This window comes from Puntigrus tetrazona, chromosome 3, assembly GCF_018831695.1.
Source record: "Puntigrus tetrazona isolate hp1 chromosome 3, ASM1883169v1, whole genome shotgun sequence".
Lineage (NCBI taxonomy): Eukaryota > Metazoa > Chordata > Actinopteri > Cypriniformes > Cyprinidae > Puntigrus > Puntigrus tetrazona.
In genome coordinates, this window is record NC_056701.1 from 17,538,209 (window position 1) to 17,559,134 (window position 20,926).

Sequence of the window (20,926 nt, forward strand, 5' to 3'; positions counted from 1 at the left end):
TATATATATATATATATATATATATATATATATATATATATATATATCAATTATAACATAGAAAGTAAAATGTGCATAGTGCATTTTTGCATTTTTTCCCAGTGCATAGTTATGAAAAATTGAGATGAAGCAAAATTTTATCATAAAGAAATCAGTTATAACAAGGCCAAATACAACAAAAATGTGAAAACATGAGGAACTAAGTCATAAGATTATTGAAGTGAAGTTGTTATAAAGAAAACAAATGCTAAATCAAAATTATGATATATCAGATGAACTAGCAGATAAACTTGTAAAAGTTGATTTTGACATTTGACTTTGTCACAATTTTTTCATGTCATAATTAGGATTTACAAAAGCTATATATATATATATATATATATATATATATATATATATATATATATATGTGTGTGTGTGTGTGTATATGTATATATATGTATATGTATGTATATCAATGCCTTAGATAAGTATAGTGAGCTAGTTTGTATGTCTATGGTTTAATCAGATCATTGATCTGCATCCGTGGTATGAGAGTGTGTACGAATGTGTTCTCATGCATCGCATAAAGACTATTTGAGTGAGCCATGTGAAAACTGAAAATGCAAAAGACAGCACAGCGAATAGCAGGCATTTATCATCACTTGATGCTCCTGCTGTCGCTACAGTATAAAGTGAGACGCGTTTCTTACAGCTGCTGAAGCCTATGGGCATTATCTTACCGTATACGTTTACCTAAAACCTAGAAAGCTGAATGGTGAGTTTATTGGGTTTGACCTCGTTTCAGCGCTGCAAGATGTTGATACACGTAAACAGCCGGCATGCACGACAGAGCCAAACGTACAAGACATGCAAAGTCTATTGGGAGCTGTTGTCTTAGCACTGCTGTCTCGCACATGCTACCAACGCTCTGTCAGAAACACGAGCAGAAAAGATGTCACTGTTCATATACACTTTTATTATGAGACTTAACACGATTTTCTCCTGGACATTCTTCAGTATCATTAAAGGTGCGCAGAAACCCGAAGGGCATAAACATCGATTCTGATATAATTTAAGTGACCTGATTAGGGCACATAAAAATCTAGCAAAATATTACAGCCATCATTCACATTCAAAGGCTTTACATCTCAATATTTACAACACGTGGCCCCTGAACGTGAGTCAATTAAAATCTCTGAATATTAGAATTTAAATAATATTAGGTACTACAGGCTGAGCCGATCTTATATAAGAATAAAATTATACAAGGTGCAAATCCAGTAACGCTGCAGTTACTTTCTGAATAATACATCGTCTGTACATCACAGTTATGTTTCGCTGACGAGCCTAGTCGAGTTAGAAATCCACGATTGAAAAATTCCTCAAAAAAATGCAAGGAGAAAACACAACAGAAGAAGAAAAACACACTTCTGTGCTTGGTTTTCACTTGTAGTTACAGCATTTTCAGTTGCCTGCGCTGGACCGGCGTCCTTTTAAATGTACAACAAAGTGGTCAAAAACCGCATCTGCGAACGCAGCCATTATTTACAGTCGCGATATTCTTCACAGCTCCATTCCCGTAGGTATAACACCATATTTACACTGCGAGGGAGTGATCCGGACTTGCTGTGCATACTGTGTAACGTACCTTGTCAAGTACTTCTTTGCAAACCAAACCGATGTTTATAAATAAAGTATAATATAAAAACAAATATAAACAGCAGATTTAACCACAAAAAAAAAAAAAAAAAAAAAAAAATCAATTTCATACTAAATATAACGGCTCAAAAGTGATTCTTTTTCAGATGATGATAATTACATGTAATATGGTATTATACAGGCGAACAACATGACTTAGAGAATAAATATAAATATATTAATGATATGCGTATCAATTTAATATGTACTTGACCTGTAGGATCATTTGAGTGTCCTCTATAGCTATCTTTATTATTTTAAAAGGCAACAGATTGAGTGTTTTTTTGTTTTTTTTTTCCCCAAGCTTTTGGGATACTTCCTATGTACATATCTACACACACACACACACACACACACACACACACACACACATATATATATATATAGTACAAACTGTGGATTTGCTAAGTTGTACTAATCTTTGATTTTATATTACACCTGCTAAATGTGACAAAAACACTGCAAGCAAAACATCTTTTTACTTCAAGAAGGAATATTGATGCACTAGTCCCATGAATGCACAGTTGACTTCCTGATTGGTAGTTGAATGGTGAAGGACCCAGACTTCTGAGACTTGCCTTGGCTCCAGTGGTGTTCTGATGTCCCAGCATCCCAGCAGTCTCTTACTAGTGATATACTGTTCCCCACACCTCTTGAATCTTCTTACACCATTTGTCCGCATTACCATTGGGATCCATTAGATAATATGTTCTGTTAGGCTGCATATGAGAAAATGCAAAATATTTAGCCTTTAGCAAACGAAAAAACAATATTACGTATGGAGAACTCATATTTTAGTGGGAAGTGGCACTGAAGTTAAAACATCTCAATGATGGATTTGTTTTCTGTAAATATGTGACTTTTCGCTTCACAACTGATGGACTGACGTGGTGTTTTTAATCAGCTGTTTGGACTTTCATTCCGACGGCACCCATTCACTGCAGAGGATTCATTAGTGAGCAACATGTAATCTTAAATTTCTTCAAATCTTTTTTTTGATGAAGAAACAAACTCATTTATATTTTGGATGGCCTGAGGGTGAGTACATTTTCAGAAAAGCTAACTATTTATTTAGTACCATCCATAAAACCTCAATAGCAGGCAACTATTAGTTAAATAGCTGCAACATCATAACCTACAAATCAATTATAGAAATATATACACATATACTACTAACTACTTATGTATCTATATTATAATTAGAAGTTAAAATAATAGTTTTTGTTTACACAATATTTGTGTGCATACTGTGCATATTATGAACATATGCATAAAATATTTTAAGAAAAATTATATATGTTATATTATATATATATCATATAAATATATAAATGTATATACATGTAAATATATGTGTGTGTATTTATAAAAAACATAAATATACACAGTACACAAACATATATTCTGTAAGCAAAAACCTTTATTATGGATGCAATTAATTGCAATGAATCATTTGACAGCACTAATTATAATGTAATTATAAAAAATAAAAATACTAGAATTATTACCGTGTGGACAAAAAACGTCTTGAAATTCTTGGCCTCGGGACGCAACTCTGGAGACCACGGAATTTGCCCCTTTAGTACTTTATTCACAGGATCCACATAATATAGATGTGGCCCTTCTGTCAGTAAAAGCTGACGGCGTCGAGCAAACAGTCCCTGTGGAAAAAAAAAAGACAAACAAGAAAGGGTCAAAAACATTTACTGGCATTACCAGCTGCAGCCAAAAGAGGGTGCTATTTGTTTTCGTATTCAACTCTGTAAAAAAGAAAGAAAACCATGCACTTGTTTTTTTCACTCTGGACACCATAAAGAAAAGAACCAGGTTGGAAAAATTTACCTTTCGCTTGTCAACTGGTCCCATTTTATATATCAAGTTATTTTCAACAAACTGGTGCCTTTAAGACAGAGAAAAAAATCGCAGATGTTAATGATTAACAAGCTGGCAGTTAGTGCTACTTGGGGTTGTTAAAAACAGAACTATAATGATCAAGAGTTCACTTTACAGCATGCTATAAAAAACCCTTAACAGGAAATGCAAGAGATAAAAAAAAGATCATTATTAGCACATACACACGCAACTCTTTATAATCTCTATTACTACGTGTAATAGCAAAATGAATGTGTGTTTATACTGCGCTGGCAATTTAATATTTAACCAGATCGAATGTTTATGAGCAGGAAAACAAATTTCTGAATGAAGGTTATAACATACCAAGGGTTGCCGCTTGTTTGCTTCTGCAGCAGAAGTCGTTTCTCGTCGCTGGAGAACTGCAGGTCCAGCTCAAAGGAGTTGCTGTCCAGGTCATGGATGTACTGCTCAATATTGCTGCAGGACCTCAGTGGGACGATCTGAGACGAGCTGGATGGGACCACCTGCAGGCTGCTGAACTGACTGAGGAGATCTTCGTACTGTGGGATTTCAATGAAACAGCAAATCGGTACACAGTGACAAAGCCCGGTGAACCTGCACTTAGGAGCTCACAATTTCTACTATTTTGACAATATAACGAAGGCTAAGTCATTTTCTCTGGATTAACTCGCAAGTATAACCCAGTTTTTGTAGGTTTAATAAGTGGTCAATCTGATTTCTTAAAACGTAATGTATGAGGCTATTTAAAAAAAACAATGCAACAAAAAAACAACCACCAAGCAAAAAAAAAAAGAGAAAAAAACTTAAAATTACATGTCCTTTTTTCACAATATTGTGCTTAATAGGTATGATGCATCTAACTAACATTGCCATAGTAGTCTTCATCATCCTCAGCCATGGCTGGTAGGTAAGGGGTCAGCTTGGGTGGAGTCTGAACCGGCAAGTTCTCCCATGAGATGGTCTCAAAGAACATGTGGCCTTTCAGCGGACTGAACCCACCCATTTCCTCACATCCCAGCCGCTTTCTAGGGTCCAAAGACTGAAATCAGAAGGAAAACAATGAGTGTGCTTCAACGTACCCGTCCGGCCTGAAAGCGATGACAGGTAACGGAAACAAAGATTCTCACCAGCAGTCGCTGCACCAGGTCTTTAGCTTTAGGGAAGAACTTCTCAGGAAACTCGTATTCCAGCTTTATTATCTTTTGGAAAATCAAGTACTCGTTCCTATTAAAAGACAAAATGAAATAACTCGCTGAACTAAATCTGTCAATGAGCTGAGCGAACGCAAGGGTTAAAGTTAGTCACGTGGTCGAGTGTTTTGTTTTCGACGGCCGTCGAAGCCAATTTATTGGTTGTAATGTAACCAAAACGACAAGCGGGTCATGTGACCCGGTGGTTGGGGTTTCCTCAGAAGCCCTCTGTACTGTCTACACAAACAAGTCATAAACAGCGAAGCCAACACTTCCTGTTATTTCACACCATGTTTTCTTAAAGCTGCGATTACAACAGCGATCAGCCATCAGCACTTCAGCTCAAGTGCGAAGCATCATCGCCGCGTTATTTTGAACGTTTAATTGAACCGAAGCCGAATCGACCGGTAACTTACCCGGCTCTAAACGGAGGTAATCCTGCCACCAGCTGGTAGATTATACAACCCAGTGCCCAGAGATCAGAACTAAAAAGGAAATATCACAGGCAGTAAAACAACTGCAGTGCAACTTGTTCACATCTCAATCTGTTTATTAAAAAGAAAGAACCTTTTGCAGGCTGATTTTTCTGTCAGAAGCTCTGGAGAAACATACTGTGCGGTGCCGACGAAAGAATTGGCTCTTGCTGCAAAGACAGATCTTGATATTAAGAGCAGGTTCGGGTGGACACAAACAGCATAGCTTCACTGCTGACAAACTCGTATACGCGCACAAAGAAAAACGATAGACCGTCCCATATTTATGTTATTCGAGAGCTGTTGTGAGTGTATCTATACATAACAAGCGCTTCATGCCTGACCTACAAGGGGGTTGAAGGAAGTCAATGACAGTCGTTAGGGAAAAAACAACAACAACCAGAGCAAAGCAATTCCACGAAATATTTAATAACGGTGCATTACTTTGAACGCTGTCTGCTGACAACTGTTTCGCCGTCCCGAAATCCGTAATTTGAACGTGCATGTCTTCGCTCAGTAAAACGTTCTCCGGTTTAAGGTCCCTAAATAAAAAGAAAAAAAAATTACAAATAAAGAACGCGGATATTTAAAAATGCATCATTCAAATGATTTGGTGAAAAGTGTAAAACTACCTGTGTATAATTCCCATTGCGTGCAAATACTGGAGCGCGCAGACTATCTCAGCAGTGTAGAATCTTGTGCAAGTCTCATCAAAAGAGCCTATTTTGCGAATGTATCTAAGCAGTTCTCCATTCTTTGCATAACTGAGGGCGAAATCTGATGGATTAGAAGTTAAGAACATTTTAACAAAGTAATAATGAGTTTAGCAAACACACATTTCATTTCACAGTTTCGCAGCTCACCACCGCAGTTTTACTCCAAAAAGGATACATAATTTATGGGAATCTTGAAACGTGAAGAAGAGCTTTACGAAAAAGGGATGATCTATGCTTGACAGTATGTCCTTCTCTCTGATCACGTAGTGAGCTTTATTCTCCTTCCTGATGTGATTCTTCTCTAGAATCTTCACTGAAAATCAAACAGTTTACTTTATGTATTTATCGCCATGCATGATTAAAAAATGTATCATTTTATGTAATACAATGTAACGCCAATTACTTGCATACTCCTTTCCCGTGGCCAGTTCTTTCGCGAGCACAACCTGCGATTCGAATGTGTACAGCTATTACTCGATGAAGCCATCGTAAAACTTTATTGTTATTCAACTACCAAAAATATCATAAACTGGTTATTTGGACCCCCCCCCCAAAAGTATGCAGTTGTTTTAAAACGGTTAATTATTCGATACGTTTTATTGCAAAGTCGATAGAGGCTATGCTAAAACTAAAATCGTACCCACCGTTGAGAAGGAACCCTCTCCTAAAATTTTGCCAAAGCTGAAATCCTCCTTCTTGCGCGATTGCGGAGGCTTGATGGTAGACGTCTTTGGCCGAGAGCTTGCCTCACCTCCGCGGACCTCCATACTGAGACGGCGAGGAAGGTTGGAGTTGAGCTGAGTCCTTACCATTGATGAAGAAGCGCAGGAGTACAACAGCACGCTAGGCTGGAGGGGAGCAGCATCGTACTGAACCAGCAAAACACACACAGAGAGCAAACATGACACGGACTCAGACATGCGGCTGCATGTGCAATGAGGAACAAAACCACCTTGGAGGCAGTAACCAGCAGCTGATAAAGTACAGTAGAGCTTCCGCAGAGGGGAGGGCTGTGTTTGTTTTCACCCAGGATTACGAGTACTCGCATTCATTCACTCAGACCTGCCTTTGTTTACGCTGCGGAGAACGCAAAATATTTACCCTGCTGAAGTTACAAAAACATCGTTTTTGGTTAAGTGTAACCACGTGGACCTCTACCTTAACGAAACCCATGAGATGGTCTCTTACTTATTTTGTACTTTATAATCATTTTACACATTAATCATTTTAAATCACTCCAATTTTATCAGTAGCCTCATAAAACAAAAAGCATGGCTTCTGGACACAGAAGCAGAATCCACGGTAAAGCTTCATCAGTCTAAATCTATCCCCTGTTGTCCTCTCAAATCATTTTGTTTGGAGCACTTTTTTTTTAAACGTCTTATTGTCTGATTTGTTTCTTACAAACACGCATCTTTTTATTTCACAAGAAATGAATCGATGGAGTGGATTACTTGGGGATTGTTGTGATGTTTTTATTAGTTTTTTGTATTCTCCTTCTGACTGCACACGTTCACGTGCATTAATAAGCATAGGAGGCACATGGTCTTTATATTAGCGCTGTCAGTCAGTCAGTCAGTTCAAATGTTGTATCAAATTAATTACATTTTATCTAATTAATCGCAAAATAATCTTTGACTGTTATTTAAACAGTTATTTTTATTTAAACCAAGAAAGTATCAAGTAAACATTACAAATTGTAAAACATAACATTTATAACCATTTAGGCTACAATGGTCTAACATAAACTATAGAACATCAAAGATGATTTAAGAAACATCCCAGTATTTTTTGTTCAAAGCAGCTTTGTTACCAGTCTTCAAAGTACCTTCTCTTAAAGAAAGTCATTCAGGTTTGAGCAGACAATGACAGAATAAATGGTTTTGGAGTGAACTATGCCTTATTATTATTATTATTATTATATATTTTTTAATAAATTACAAAAACAAAAAATTAAATATGCCAGCAGGGGGCAGAAAATGCCTCTATGCGTCATTTATTATGAATGGCTGATTCATCCAGGAATGAAGTACATGGCTCTTTTACGAATGGATCTTTGAATCATTAGTTTAAACGATTTGTTCAAAATGCAGATTCATTCAGAAACTAAAGAATGATGTGTTGTTCAGAGACAAGCAACAGTCCTGCTGTGGCTTTAAAGGTATTAAGTTCTTTGCAAAATTGGGTAAAACACATCAGTGTTTAAAATATAACAAAATCAACTTCTTATTTACTGAACTGTTGTATAAAACCTAGTGCTGTCAAATCGATAATCGTGATATATATATATCTATATATATATATATCTCTCTCAGCATGTAACAGCATGAGGCAGTTTAGCTTTAAGATAACACCCAAAGCCATGCAAATAAAGGAAGACATGCTTCCCCACAGAAGGCTGATCACTCCTCATTTGTTTACTATGAGAAATGTGGAGAGAAAAAAAGACATTCTAAAAGGTTCTGTTATTAGTGTAAAACTCTGGTACTTTCCAGACACCTGCTACATAAGACACTTCTCCAACACCACTTTGCCAAACATAATCAACCACAGAAACTAAAGAGGACTGTCCCCCTGCCTGTAACTGACAACATGGATGCTGCAGGAGTTTGACAAACAGAAAGAAGTAGAAACCATGCAATATACACAAACAGTTACATTAAAACAGAGAAAAAATGTAAACTGTCTGCAAAAAGCAAGTCTTCTGTTACTATATTGTTTTTTACTTATTTATTCATTTAAATCTTTAATTTCTGAATAATACTATTTTCAATACTATTTTTAAGTCATCACTAGAAAAAAATGCATTACAAAAAAACAACAAAAAAAAACATCACTGCTTTTTGCCGTTTTGGTTCACCAGCCATTCATGTAATGCTATTTGTCAACCATACACACACACACATACATATATATATATATATATATATATATATATATATATATATATATATATATATATATATATATATATATATATATATATATATATATATATTTTTTTTTTTTTTTTTTTTTTTTTTTTTTTTGTAATATATATATTTATATATATATATATATATTTTTGGAATTACATTATCAAAAGATGTATGATTAAATTATATCTTCAGTACATAAAAGTCATTTCCTCAAAATAAATAATGCTTTCATAAATCATAATAATGACACAAAAATTATGAGATACTAAGCCATAACTACGAGAAGTTTCAAAATTCATAGCAGCCATTATTTTGAAGCTCTGTAAATCGGATAGATCCACAAGTACTGAAATGTAAAACTATGGGTTTTTGTAACAAAAATATTTCTCTCTTTTTGTCTGACTTCTCACTTGACGTACTACGTAACTTGCGTCATACGTCGAGCTGAAACTTCGGCGTTCTCACAGAAAATAACATGGGTCAGTTTTTTTATGTCATAATTTTAAAAAAATAATTTTAGAAATATTTTAGTTACAATACCCATCGATCTGCTTCAGAGGCGTATAGGTTAGTTTCACATCACAGTACTCGTGGATATATCCGATTTACGGAGCATCATGGCTGCTGTCCACCAGCATTAGCAAGCTTGAAAAAGCCAGGATACATTTGCAAAAAAAACTCAAACTTAAAATTCGTCTGAAAAAGGAAAGTCACATACACCTAGGATGGCTTCCAGGTAAAATATGCCATAATTTTAATTTTTGGGTGAATGTCTTTTTAACGACTTAGCGTCATAATTTTATAACACCTTAATTGAACTTTTTAATCTCATACGATTTAGGCCTATATCAGAATTGTTTAACAGATTTTAAATTCAAATATTGAGTTTACGAAGAAATACACACACAGACGTTATGTTTGTCAGGATCATAAGAAACTTAAGGTAGTGGTAGTGTGTCAGCTATATTAAAAGATACTTGAAGCATTAACAGGTAACCTCACTTCTTTCTAGCACATTAATAATATAAATGGGAGTGGCGTAAACACAATGGCTAACGATTACAAGCTGCGGAATAAGGCTTCCACCTCCCTCAGGATCAATGCCATCAAAATAGCGTAGCGCGCTGTAATCTGATCGCACAACGGACATCTTTCCTGGAAGTCACATTTAAAACTAGATTAGGAAGTCAAGTTTTGATAGAGTCAACAAATACAATACCCTGACATCTTTAACAGCCAGCACCGGGTGACTTAAAAAGCAAATAGTGGCACTGCATGCATGTGAGAACACTATAGTAATGCTTGATAGGCTGCCAAAACAAGCGTGAATGCAAACGAGTCAGCAAGTGCCCTCACAAGGAAAACACATTCATAAAGGTCTAGACAAAGGGCTTTTTCTTTTAATAAAACAAATCGAAATCAAACACCTGAAGTCAGACGACTGCATACATGCAGATGATGTCCGGCTTGCCTGCGTATTGCATTTGTGAGACACTGAGTGACAACAGCTCTGTAGCCGCCAAATGTGTGTGGAGACTTACAAGCTGCAAATGTCAGATTGTATCTTGGAGAGTGTAAACACTTGTTTAGCTCACACGCAGCCGTGCACAGCGTCTCCAACTCTTTCATTCAGTGCATTCGTAGGTAAGATGCAGCATGTATTTCCTGCATGTGCTGCGGCTCATTATCAAATATGCGGTTGCGTAAACAACGCCCCAACGCAGATGTCAAAACACAATTTTCCTAGTACAGCTGCGTTCGTCTAATTAAGCTGCTACCTGGTCTCATGACATAAACGTACCTGGGAGCACTTTTAAGCTTTTTTTTTTTAATAAATACATATCGCTGCGGTTTCCAAAAGAAAAGAACACTAGAAACAGTAGAACGCCGGCAGCTTTTATTCCTTTTCACGCAAATTTAGTTCATTTTCACACAATTACTTGAATAATATCATGACTTCAAAACGTCACTAATATGCTTTGATATTTAACATTTTGAAATGCTATTTAATATTTAAATATTTAAAAATGCTTTAATGTTCTTCATATCTATCTACGGGTTTTCATTGACAGCAGGTTTGTCCTTCTCTCAAGTACAGAGATGAAATCTGCTTCAAATCCCATGTAACCGTGGTTTGACGAAACTAAAAGAAAGTTGAAATGGCATGGTTTCATTAACAAATGCGTTTTCAGATCAGTTTTTCGTTTGTTAACACTATCGTGTAAGGTTTAGGGTTGGATTTGGTGAAGAGCATATTTCCAACATATTAAAGCATTAACTTTTAGATATTTCCACAGATATTTTCTAGATCAGTGTAACAAAAACATGCCAGGGTTCACGTATCGAACCCGTGTTTTAGCACCTCTTAGTGGACATTTCTCTTTGAAACGTTCATTAAGGTGTTGAACGATCACAGAGACCAGGTTGATAACTTTAGTTTTAATTAGTGGTGGGCAACTGATCTTGTGGAAATAGCGATAGCGAATTAAATTGTGCTACTAAATAAGTCATTTTTTAAAAATCATATTGCTATAGTGTATTTTTAATCTAAATATTAGAATAATTTTTTACATGAAAGTATATTTCTGCCACATAAACTCATAAGATAAAGCTGAACTTTATCTTTAGGAGATACTGTGTCATAATTCTGAGCAGATAAAAACACAAAATTATGAGATAAAATGAATGACTTGTATGATGTAATATTGCATAATTTCAATAGTTTGTCATAATTCCTTTTTAATCTTATAATTATGAATTTCCTTGACCTTCAGTTTACCAACGGATCATTGTTTTTCATATGTGGCAGAAACTTTCTTCTATACTAAAAACCAAAAAACGCTAGAAATGTTCAAAATGTACATGATATTTAAGACTTTATCTATTTCTATGACTCTTACAGGGGTTTCCGCGACTATAAAGCAAAAAAAAAAACCCAAAACATTTTGTTTTGTAAATTCTATTTTGTAATTTTGTGCGACAAATGTCTAAAACATGTAAATTGTAAAACGTAATAATTAAAAGAGATGCTAACTTGTTTGACATTTTGTTTTTTATCACTGTGACAACCAAGCAAAAAACAACAACTTAATCTTCTTCAGTTTTATAAACCGTTTTGCTGTTTTATCCTAATATAACTGCTCTGCTTTAGAATCTGTAAATGGGCTAATTTGTGGGAATAACCATGTCGGCCCAATGACAAGCGAGGCTTGTTTACATGTCTCTTCTGCAGTACATCAGCAGAAGTCGCCTTTTGAGTGTGCTCGGCTCGTGTAAAGCTAGTTAAATCGGTCGTGGTGTTGTTTTTCAAGTGAACACGTCTCTAGTGAAAGCGGTTTCACGAGGTGACCGTGCAGACACCTTAAACAAATTGAACAAATCCATCATTAACCGACCCTGCGCTGCTGCGTCACTTCCTCTGGCATGTTCACGAGCGCTGCTGTTTGTTTTTAGCCTGTCAGCTGACAAACTACATGTCAAAACAACCACAGCAACTACAATAAAATGACACAGTATATAACTAACGACTTCACTACACGCAACAACGACGAACTACGTTAAAGCGTGAATTTTCTTATTTCTGTTTTTTTTTTTTTTTTTTTTTTTAATACCATAAAAAAAGATGGAACGCCGAAAAAAAACGAGCCCGTGCCCTTCGTCTTTCGAAACGCCTAAACAAACAATCAAACAAAGTACTTAAATCATCTAAGTAACATTTACAGAATAAAACTTACTTAAGTGAAACCCCTCCCAAAACACTAAGCTGCTTAGCTTGGAAGAAGATAGCAAGTAGCTAATTTAGAGAGCGCGAATAAAAGCCGCGGCTGCAAGGCGACCTCTCGTTCGGCTTGACTCGAGATGTTGTGTTTTCCATCATGTACTCACAGCTTGGCTCTTGGTCTTGGCCATGGACGGCTGCAGGCGGATAATGTCTCGGTAATGTTGTCATTACAGAGCTGTAGTGGATGGCCGCTGCAGCTCTGACGTCGCACCACAACAAGCGCTCGCTCACGCAGCGGAGAGAAGCGCGCTGCCGACTCCAGCCAGCAGAGGGCGCCACCGCGCAGGGGATGAGGGACAGGCCCGGAGACCACGCGTCCGTCCTCCGTCTCACTGACTGCCTCGCTCTCCTCTCGAAGATAGACAGCTTGTTGGATCACAAGCTATGCTCTCCCACGTACCTCTGCGGAAGTTTACCCGCTCTAAGTTATTACTTCAAGATGCGTTACACTTCCATATACCTCTATAAAGGTTTACACAGGTTTATTCGCGGTCGCTTTCATTCATTCATTCGTTTGTCTCTCCACATGCCCAGAAGTTTGTTTGATTTTTTTCTCTACTTTCTCCGTTTGTCCTCTATAAAAGTTAAAGTTATTCATGTTTACTCACAGATCTATTTATTTATTTATTTATACACACTTCCCAATGTACCTGTCCGAATCAGACAGGATCCTGGATCAGTATTTTTGGTTGGTTCTGGATCAACATTACGAACAAACCTAACCGTACCCAAAATGCATTCTTATAATCAGTGAGAAATGATAGCTGATTAACGAGGGTGTAGAAGCACCTCACCCTGATCATAAACCTAAAAATTATATTTACAGAAAAATTATCCCTCAAATCTATGTATCTTGTACTTAGTGAAATCACACTCATCTTTGTTTATTTAGTTATTGTTTGTTTGTTTGTCTACATGCTACTGTAGCATATATGCTATACACGTATAGATGATTATTCTGTTTGTTTTAATTGATTATTTAGTTTCTACACGGTCCAATTGACCTCTGTTGAAGATGATCTGGTCAAAGTTGTTCATATTTATTTATTTATTTATGTATTTCACTCTCCCATTTACCTGTATAGAAGTTTACTCAAAGTGTATTTGTACTTTCTGATTTTCTTATTTGTTCGTTTGTCTGTCTGTCTATGCTCTCTTTACCGTGAAAGTTTACTTACAGTTATTTCCTTATTTAAAAGTGTCATTGTCCAGTGTAAAAACAAATTAAAATTCCAATTCATCAGAGCAATTGAGGTCAGGCACAAATGATGAGAGGATGAGATGAGAAGGCCTCCATTTCAGTTCATCTCAAAGGTTTTTAAACTCTTTCAGACAAGGGCACTTCCCCGAACTGTTCTTCCAAAATGCATAGCATTGTCTAAAATGTCTTGGTATGCAAATGAGCTGCCCATCCCTTTTCCCAGAATGGAGCCGAGCCTTTATAGCTCATATAATTTGCTAGTTTTTGTTTCAAAGTGGCTGTCACAAGTCACACGAGTACTTGAGTACTGTCTTATTGTGCTTGAACTGTCAAATGCACCTGAGTTCATGTTAAAAACTCACATGACATATAAAAAAACAGTCAGTTTTGTCTATGAAGGTAAACAGTTGGGAAAGAAATAGCTTGTTTATATTAGATCTGTGTGGCAGCTGTGTGATATACAGCCAATAAATCAATAAATCCACTGCTCTCGTCTCATCTCGACTCTAAACAGTGTGCTTTAGCAAGCTTTGGCAAAAAGGCCCGTTTCTACAATCAGTAGCACCCTTCGTTAAATAATAGTATTTCATTGTAGTGCATTACGGTTTGCACTCTAGATATTGGTTTCAGTATGTTTGCATGGCATTGAGCAATGGAGCCAGTCACAGAAATGTTTGATTTCTTGAAAGCAGCAGCAAAGATATACACTACCGCAAATTGCTAATCAGCCAATCACATGACAGCAACTCAACGCATTTAGGCTGGGTCTATACAGAGAGTGGGCACAGACTAAAAGATTTTTTAATCTTATAAGATTTTCAAAATGTAAGAGACCACACACATGAGGATTTTGCTCCTATAGTCTGAAGTGCGACGAAGACAGCCCAGACTGATTTTCAGCAAAAGTCCTGATTATAAACACGAGAAATCTCGCAAAGTCTCTCAACAATAAATATGTTTTCCAGGACACGATGTATAAACACCCTGTTGCGACAAATCGAAAAGCTGACCCTCCTTCTCTGCCGTTCAAATCCTTTTGTGCTGCACCATGACTGCGTTTGTTGTTATGCTTCGGTCATCTGTCAGCGTGCTTTCTGATTGGATATCATTTCCTTTCACATGATAATCTCCAGATCTTATGCTCTCTTGGTGCCAGACAGGCTGGCCTGAGTATTTCAAAAACTGAACTAAACGACTTGTTGATGCCAGAGGTCAGAGGAGAATGGCCAGACTGGTTTCGAGCTGATAGAAAGGCAACAGTAACTCTAATAGCCCCTCGTTACAAGCAAGGTATGCAGAAGACCACACCAGGTAAAATGTGAAATTGCAGATTTGGCTTTAAACGCATTAAATACTCATTGTTTTATTCCACAAATGGAAATACAGTACATTCCGCACTAATATTACTTAACGAAATTAAAAAAAGAAAGTGAAAAACACAAAATCATACAATCAGTGCACACAAAAACTTCACTCGCAATGTCAACTACGAAATGTCTCAAACTAAAATCTCACTTAAACTGTCAACTAGAGTAGAAGTATAAAAGCTACTTGTTTTTGTTGAAGTACAGTACAAGAATGTCTTGTTTATATTATTAAAAAAATTACATTTTGTTCCAGCACATAAATAATATATTCATAAATGATCAGCACATTCTTAAAAAAAGGTGCTTTACGATGAAGACAACCTTTAACGTCAGAAGAACCTTTCTGTTTGACAAAAGGTTAATTGTAGTGAAAGAAGATTCTTCAAATTTTAAAAAGAAAGAGATGGTTTTTGGCAGAATGGTTCTTTTATAGCATCACCGTAAAGAACCTTTTAAGCATTATTAAGAGTGTAAAATATCTACATATCTATAGACGTCCTTGGTGTAATGTCTACCTGCATTTAATCTTTGGAGGTTTTATCGTCCTGCTGTACATCTCTGGTGAAGGTGGGAACGGGGCCTGTGGGGGTGTTGGTAAGAGTGCAGTAGTCTTGTTTGAAGCACGTAGGCACTGGGTTAATGATAACCGGTGCTTCAGAAGCCTCGTGGTCCTCAAGACACTCGAGACTGAGAGCCGAGTCCTTCAGAGACAGAACATCTCCATTCAGACACGTCAAGTTCAGAGACTGGAAGAGGTTGTCCACTTTATCAGGCAACTCTTCGCAGAACAAAGAAAATTCCTCACACGGGATACTCGTTTCGCTGAGCGTATCGGGCAGTTGGCACGGGGCCCAGACCTCAGCTGTGGGGCCCACATATGGTGTGTGGGACTCTCCTGACAGATACATGCCTGTTTTCTCCACCTGGTCCTGCAGTGTGGTAAGAACCTCGGAAATCTTGTCAATTTTTGAAAAGTCTTCCATAACTTGAAAATCTTGTAAAGGACTTTTTGCCAAAACCCAACACTTGTGAAAAAAAAGAGTAGAACGGATATCAGTAGGATCTGAATCTATGGATATATCTCACACAATCACATTTTTTTTCATTAATTTAATTACAATTGAAGATGCAAAAGCCTCTAAGAACTTCTGGAGTTTTTCTTTAAAATGAGCTTCTCAGAGGCATAAATCTGGCATTTAGTACTTGAAGAACATATACTATGTGTGGAGAGCATTCAACCAGTTATCTCATTTTTGATGAAGATGGCTTTTAGAGGCTTTTGCATTTGAACCCTTTAGTTTAAATTAAATAAAATTTTCAGTAAGAATAAGTTATAATTTATACCTGTGATGGCAAAGCTGAAATTTCAGCATCATTACTCCTGTCTTCAGTCTAAAGATACTTCAGAATTCAGTATAATATGCTGATTTGCTGCCCTGGAAACTTTTCTTATTATAATCAATGTTAAAACTGTTTTTTTAAAAAAAAAAAACAATTAATACTTTAATTCAGTAAGTAATAATGCAATTAATAAAAATTGGTAGTAAAGACATTTGTAACCCTAGACCACAACGATCATAAATGTCAATTTATTGAAACAGTTTTCCACTGATGTATGGTTTGTTAGGAAAATCTTGTTAGTTATGCATTTTACTTATCAAAAATGTTTGGTAGGAAATTTACAAAATTCTATAATAGAACATGTTCTTTACGTAATATCCAAAAGATTTATAATCTATAATTTTGATGCATACAATGTATTTTTGCTACAGATATACCCATTTTTTACTTCCCATTCAACAAATAATCAAAGAATCCTAGGAAAAAATGCAACATGATTTCCACACAAATATTAAGTTGCTGTATTTTTCATTGATTATAATAGAAACCATTAATAATTGAGCCCCAGTTGATAAAAACTGAGAAGCAAACTCAACTGTTTTAGAACAATCGCTAAAGTATCGTGTGATCCTGCAACATAAATATTAAGTACCCACTATTTCACAAGCCTCTTCGAGTCATTTCATAAAACCCCAATGGGTTTAAACCCTTGCTTATGAAACCCTGGTCTACTTGAAGTGTGAAATATTACCTGAAAATTGCCTTGGTAATTCTGATAAAGCGGCTGGAAGTACGTTGCTGGTGTTGGCACCCAAGAAATTTCTTTCATCTTAAATCTGCAATGCATAAATATCCCATAAGAGTTGCTCATCAGTATCTCTGTATATTTGTCCCATGTACTGCAAAGAATATGATGAACAATTACCTGGCAGCAGGAATGGACATAAGCAGAATTAAAAGTATGACCAACACTAATATCCCAATGCCAATCTTGCCGAGTTGACTGGGCTCATCTTAAACAAAAATCAGAGACTTAAAGAGTCGACAGAGCAAGCATGGATGATTCGACTTTGATTTATTACAAACGAGTGTTCACCTTTGTGTGCCGTTTTCCATTTCACTGAGCTGCTCCAGTCGCTCCACGTTCCACTGTATCCGTTTATTTTATCAACCGTGCTCCTCACCATCACAGTGTACACAGTGTTCGGATCAAGTTTCGTTTCGTCAAGCTGAACCACTTCATTGCTCGGGTGAACATTGACCTGCTTAAAAAAAAAGAGAGAATGTTAAGCCATTCTTATCTTCAAAACAGGAATGCGCAGAGAGATGGTGTCACATATGTTTCTTTGATGTGGGTGAAACGGGTTGTTCTCTGTTAACATGCCTTATGAATGGCGGACATTCATAATTGAATCATCAATAAGTCTTACACTTGTGGTATCTCCATCTTTGTGGTATTTGAATTCGTATATGATGGGCAGAGCTTCACGGTAGTCATGATTTTCGTATCCACTCTTCCAAAAGAAACGATACGTTCCATTTGCATACTGCAGCGTCAGATTAAATGGGGTTTTTGTTTTAACTGAGAAAACAGAGAAGCTTCATGTAAGCGAAATATAAACAGATCATGCATAACTCATAAAGTGCAAACGTACTCACTGTTTTTCACCGGTTTAAAAGAACCATCCAATAGAGACGAATTCGTGGTTCCGTTTTCCGAATAATAAAGTGTCATTGAATATTTATCAAAACTCTTGAAAATATTTTCTGTTGTGAAATTGCAGACGTGATCTTCATGTACTCTCTGAGGTTGGCAGCTATAATTCCTGTGGGTTTTAGAAAAATCTTGCAGTGCACATACTACCATACGCTTTAAAAAAAAACTGAACAAATGACTAAAGAGACAATTATAATGAATAACTGGAGAATGCTTACTGGTTACTGATGATCGAATGAGCCTCCAGCCAGTATGATATGTTTCTAGAGGATGCGATTGGTAGCTTTAAAGAGCAGCTGATGGTATACCAGTAATCTGACACACAGATGCGTCCTTTTATCAGATATGAAACAGGGAAATGGTCATGAATTTTTGGAAATCCATTGTGAATGAAATTGCAGATTTAGGAAACATGTTTTACCGTGTGAAGCGGCTTTAACCTGCGCTGAAAAAGCCAAGAAAATGCAGAAAATCCCAATGCGGCTCATCGTTCTTGTACAAAAGCGTAAGAACACGCTCTTTCAGACTTCAGCCTGGTCAGAACTCACACAACTGACAAGAAACGTTCAGGAGAAATGTAACAATTTATTCATTTAAAAGACATTAAAGGCAACTTACAAGTAAGAAACACCAGAATGATTAATCTTAATACACCTTCAATGTACCCCCCCAAAAAAACAGCTTCTATTAATTTAATAAGTGATTAAAAATCAGATTCTAAACATGTTGTTAATGAGAATGAACAATAAAAGTCAAAGCACACAAAACAAATCAAGTCTATATGTATACACTCGAATTTTAAAGAAGACACATTTCGACTCACCAAATCTATTCTGAAGCAATAGAGAAATATTACATAAAAGTGCGAAAGCTGAAGTCTGAGACAGTGAAGGGCATCAAGGTGGCTTTATATACAGAGGAGTTCCTGTTTATGTAGGAGGTCTCAACCTCAAATTTTATCTACAAATCTTTCATTAGCGAAGATGGCATCTCGAGGATCTCGCGTCACCAAACTTCACGAATGGAATCATGCGTTAAACTCTCAAACTCTTGCAGGTAGGCACATTCAGTCAGGAGATTTTAAACCATATACAACGTAATATAACATTAGCAAGGAAAATGTTTACCACATACAGCTATTATATCAAAGGGAGGATCAGAATACATCCTGAACAGGCCAAAAAAATCATTCTTTGTTTTTTTTTCATTATTATTATTATTATAGAAAATGATACTAATAACACATCTGTAACATTTCCAGTCAGAAACATCTTTGATGTGACTTTCCCCACGTTATGACAGATTCTATAAATGAGTGCAGCTGACATTTAGCGCAGTGATTCAGGAGATTAAAAGTTACAAATGTCAAACTTTTATTTGTGGTTTTCTACTGTATGTCACAGTGTCTTTTTTTCATCTTTCACTTTCAGGTTTTGCAGCAGACGTTTTAAAGGTGCTCCTGCACATATAGTTTAAAAATCAGGTTAAGAATGTTTCTACAAGTCTGCATACGGAAAAGTTGCTAATCGGGCTGAACAGCTTTTGCGCGAACAAATTGTACATTTGTAGGGCTAAAAATGTAACGTTTGCTTCATAGCATGCATTCTAGCTGCAAAAACAAACCTGCAATCACCTTTAACAATCAAAGTGCCTACTTCCTTAGTATTAAATAATCATTTAGTTAAAATAAAGTGCATGAACCAATTAATAAAAATCAGAGAATTAATGAAAAAAAGATTAAAAAGCACTCAACAAAAAATCCACAAAACAAAATGAAAAAAACTAACCAAAAATAAAATTAATGATACAATTTTCTCTCTGCTGAGCTAATGAGTTGTATAAATGATCTGATATGTAGAAATACCCGTAGTATTATCAGGCGCCTGGCATTTTGTAAATCTGTCTGAAACATGCCTTATCTTGCTCAGAGGAAACTCTGATAGCTGCAACATTGTGTGCAATGAAAAAACTGCAAACTCGTGCCTTTCTCACGCAAAATAGTAGAACAAAATGTACAAAATGTAGAATTTTGTCTTACCTCTTTAGATAATCAGTAGCCTATACTGGTTGCAAACCTCACGTCCTTTTGCTACATGCTGAATAAATGCACTTCAGCTGCTGCTGATAAAGTACAGAGCTGCAGCTGAGTATGTAGTAAGAAGGTATGCCTGTATTGAGACATACAACCACATCATACAAAAAATCACCACAGCCCCCTGAATTATATTATTTGTGTTAGCATGTAGCTAACTGTGTTACTTATCTTAGTTTCTAAACATATTTACACAGTCTGCAGGTACTCTGAATATTAGTTGATTAGTATGGGTGACTAAATCTTGAACTTTAAATGATTAATTAGTATTAGTAATTTGTAAAAATTGTAAATACATAATGACAGTTCAAAATGCTTTCCATCCTTCACACCAAGAATGCTAACTATATTAGCATCCACATAAAAAGCACAATAAAGTTCTGTTTATTATACTGTAGAAGCATGCTGCAGTTCTGTCAATGTCTATATTTTTCATCAGCTGGAAAATATCACTTTGAAAGTACAATCGTACTTCTATTGTTATAAATGTGGTGTGAATTCTCTCATATTTCATGGTGTGAACGGACCTTAAAAGGTAACTAAATGTGGAGTCCAGCCTCAGAGACTAATAGTCT

At 36.3% G+C, this 20,926-nt stretch overlaps 2 protein-coding genes across 4 annotated transcripts; both read right to left on the bottom strand.

Annotated features, from left to right (window-relative positions):
* Positions 1-937: 937 nt before the first annotated feature.
* pdpk1a (3-phosphoinositide dependent protein kinase 1a) lies at positions 938-12,890 on the bottom strand. Of its 2 annotated transcripts, XM_043234904.1 has the most exons (14): positions 12,738-12,890; positions 6,579-6,803; positions 6,338-6,380; positions 6,110-6,247; positions 5,851-5,995; positions 5,663-5,760; positions 5,313-5,388; positions 5,162-5,230; positions 4,683-4,779; positions 4,421-4,594; positions 3,898-4,094; positions 3,523-3,580; positions 3,189-3,341; positions 938-2,399 (listed from the first exon to the last, which is right to left on the bottom strand). In XM_043234904.1, exons 1-14 carry the CDS (start codon positions 12,759-12,761, stop codon positions 2,307-2,309), a joined length of 1,590 nt encoding a protein of 529 aa, XP_043090839.1. In that variant the 5' UTR covers positions 12,762-12,890; the 3' UTR covers positions 938-2,306. The 2 variants fall into 2 exon arrangements, with proteins under 2 accessions (XP_043090839.1, XP_043090838.1); XM_043234903.1 differs by lacking the exon at positions 12,738-12,890 and having other exon boundaries at positions 6,579-8,721.
* Positions 12,891-15,181: 2,291 nt separating this feature from the next.
* On the bottom strand, positions 15,182-20,793 carry il21r.2 (interleukin 21 receptor, tandem duplicate 2). Of its 2 annotated transcripts, none has more exons than XM_043234993.1 (9): positions 19,083-20,793; positions 18,681-18,811; positions 18,478-18,592; positions 18,202-18,368; positions 17,973-18,124; positions 17,639-17,804; positions 17,468-17,555; positions 17,294-17,378; positions 15,182-16,226 (listed from the first exon to the last, which is right to left on the bottom strand). In XM_043234993.1, the coding sequence occupies exons 2-9, from the start codon at positions 18,745-18,747 to the stop codon at positions 15,723-15,725; spliced, it is 1,344 nt and encodes a 447-aa protein (XP_043090928.1). In that variant the 5' UTR covers positions 18,748-18,811; positions 19,083-20,793; the 3' UTR covers positions 15,182-15,722. The 2 variants fall into 2 exon arrangements, with proteins under 2 accessions (XP_043090928.1, XP_043090927.1); XM_043234992.1 differs by having other exon boundaries at positions 17,639-17,807.
* Positions 20,794-20,926: the final 133 nt, after the last annotated feature.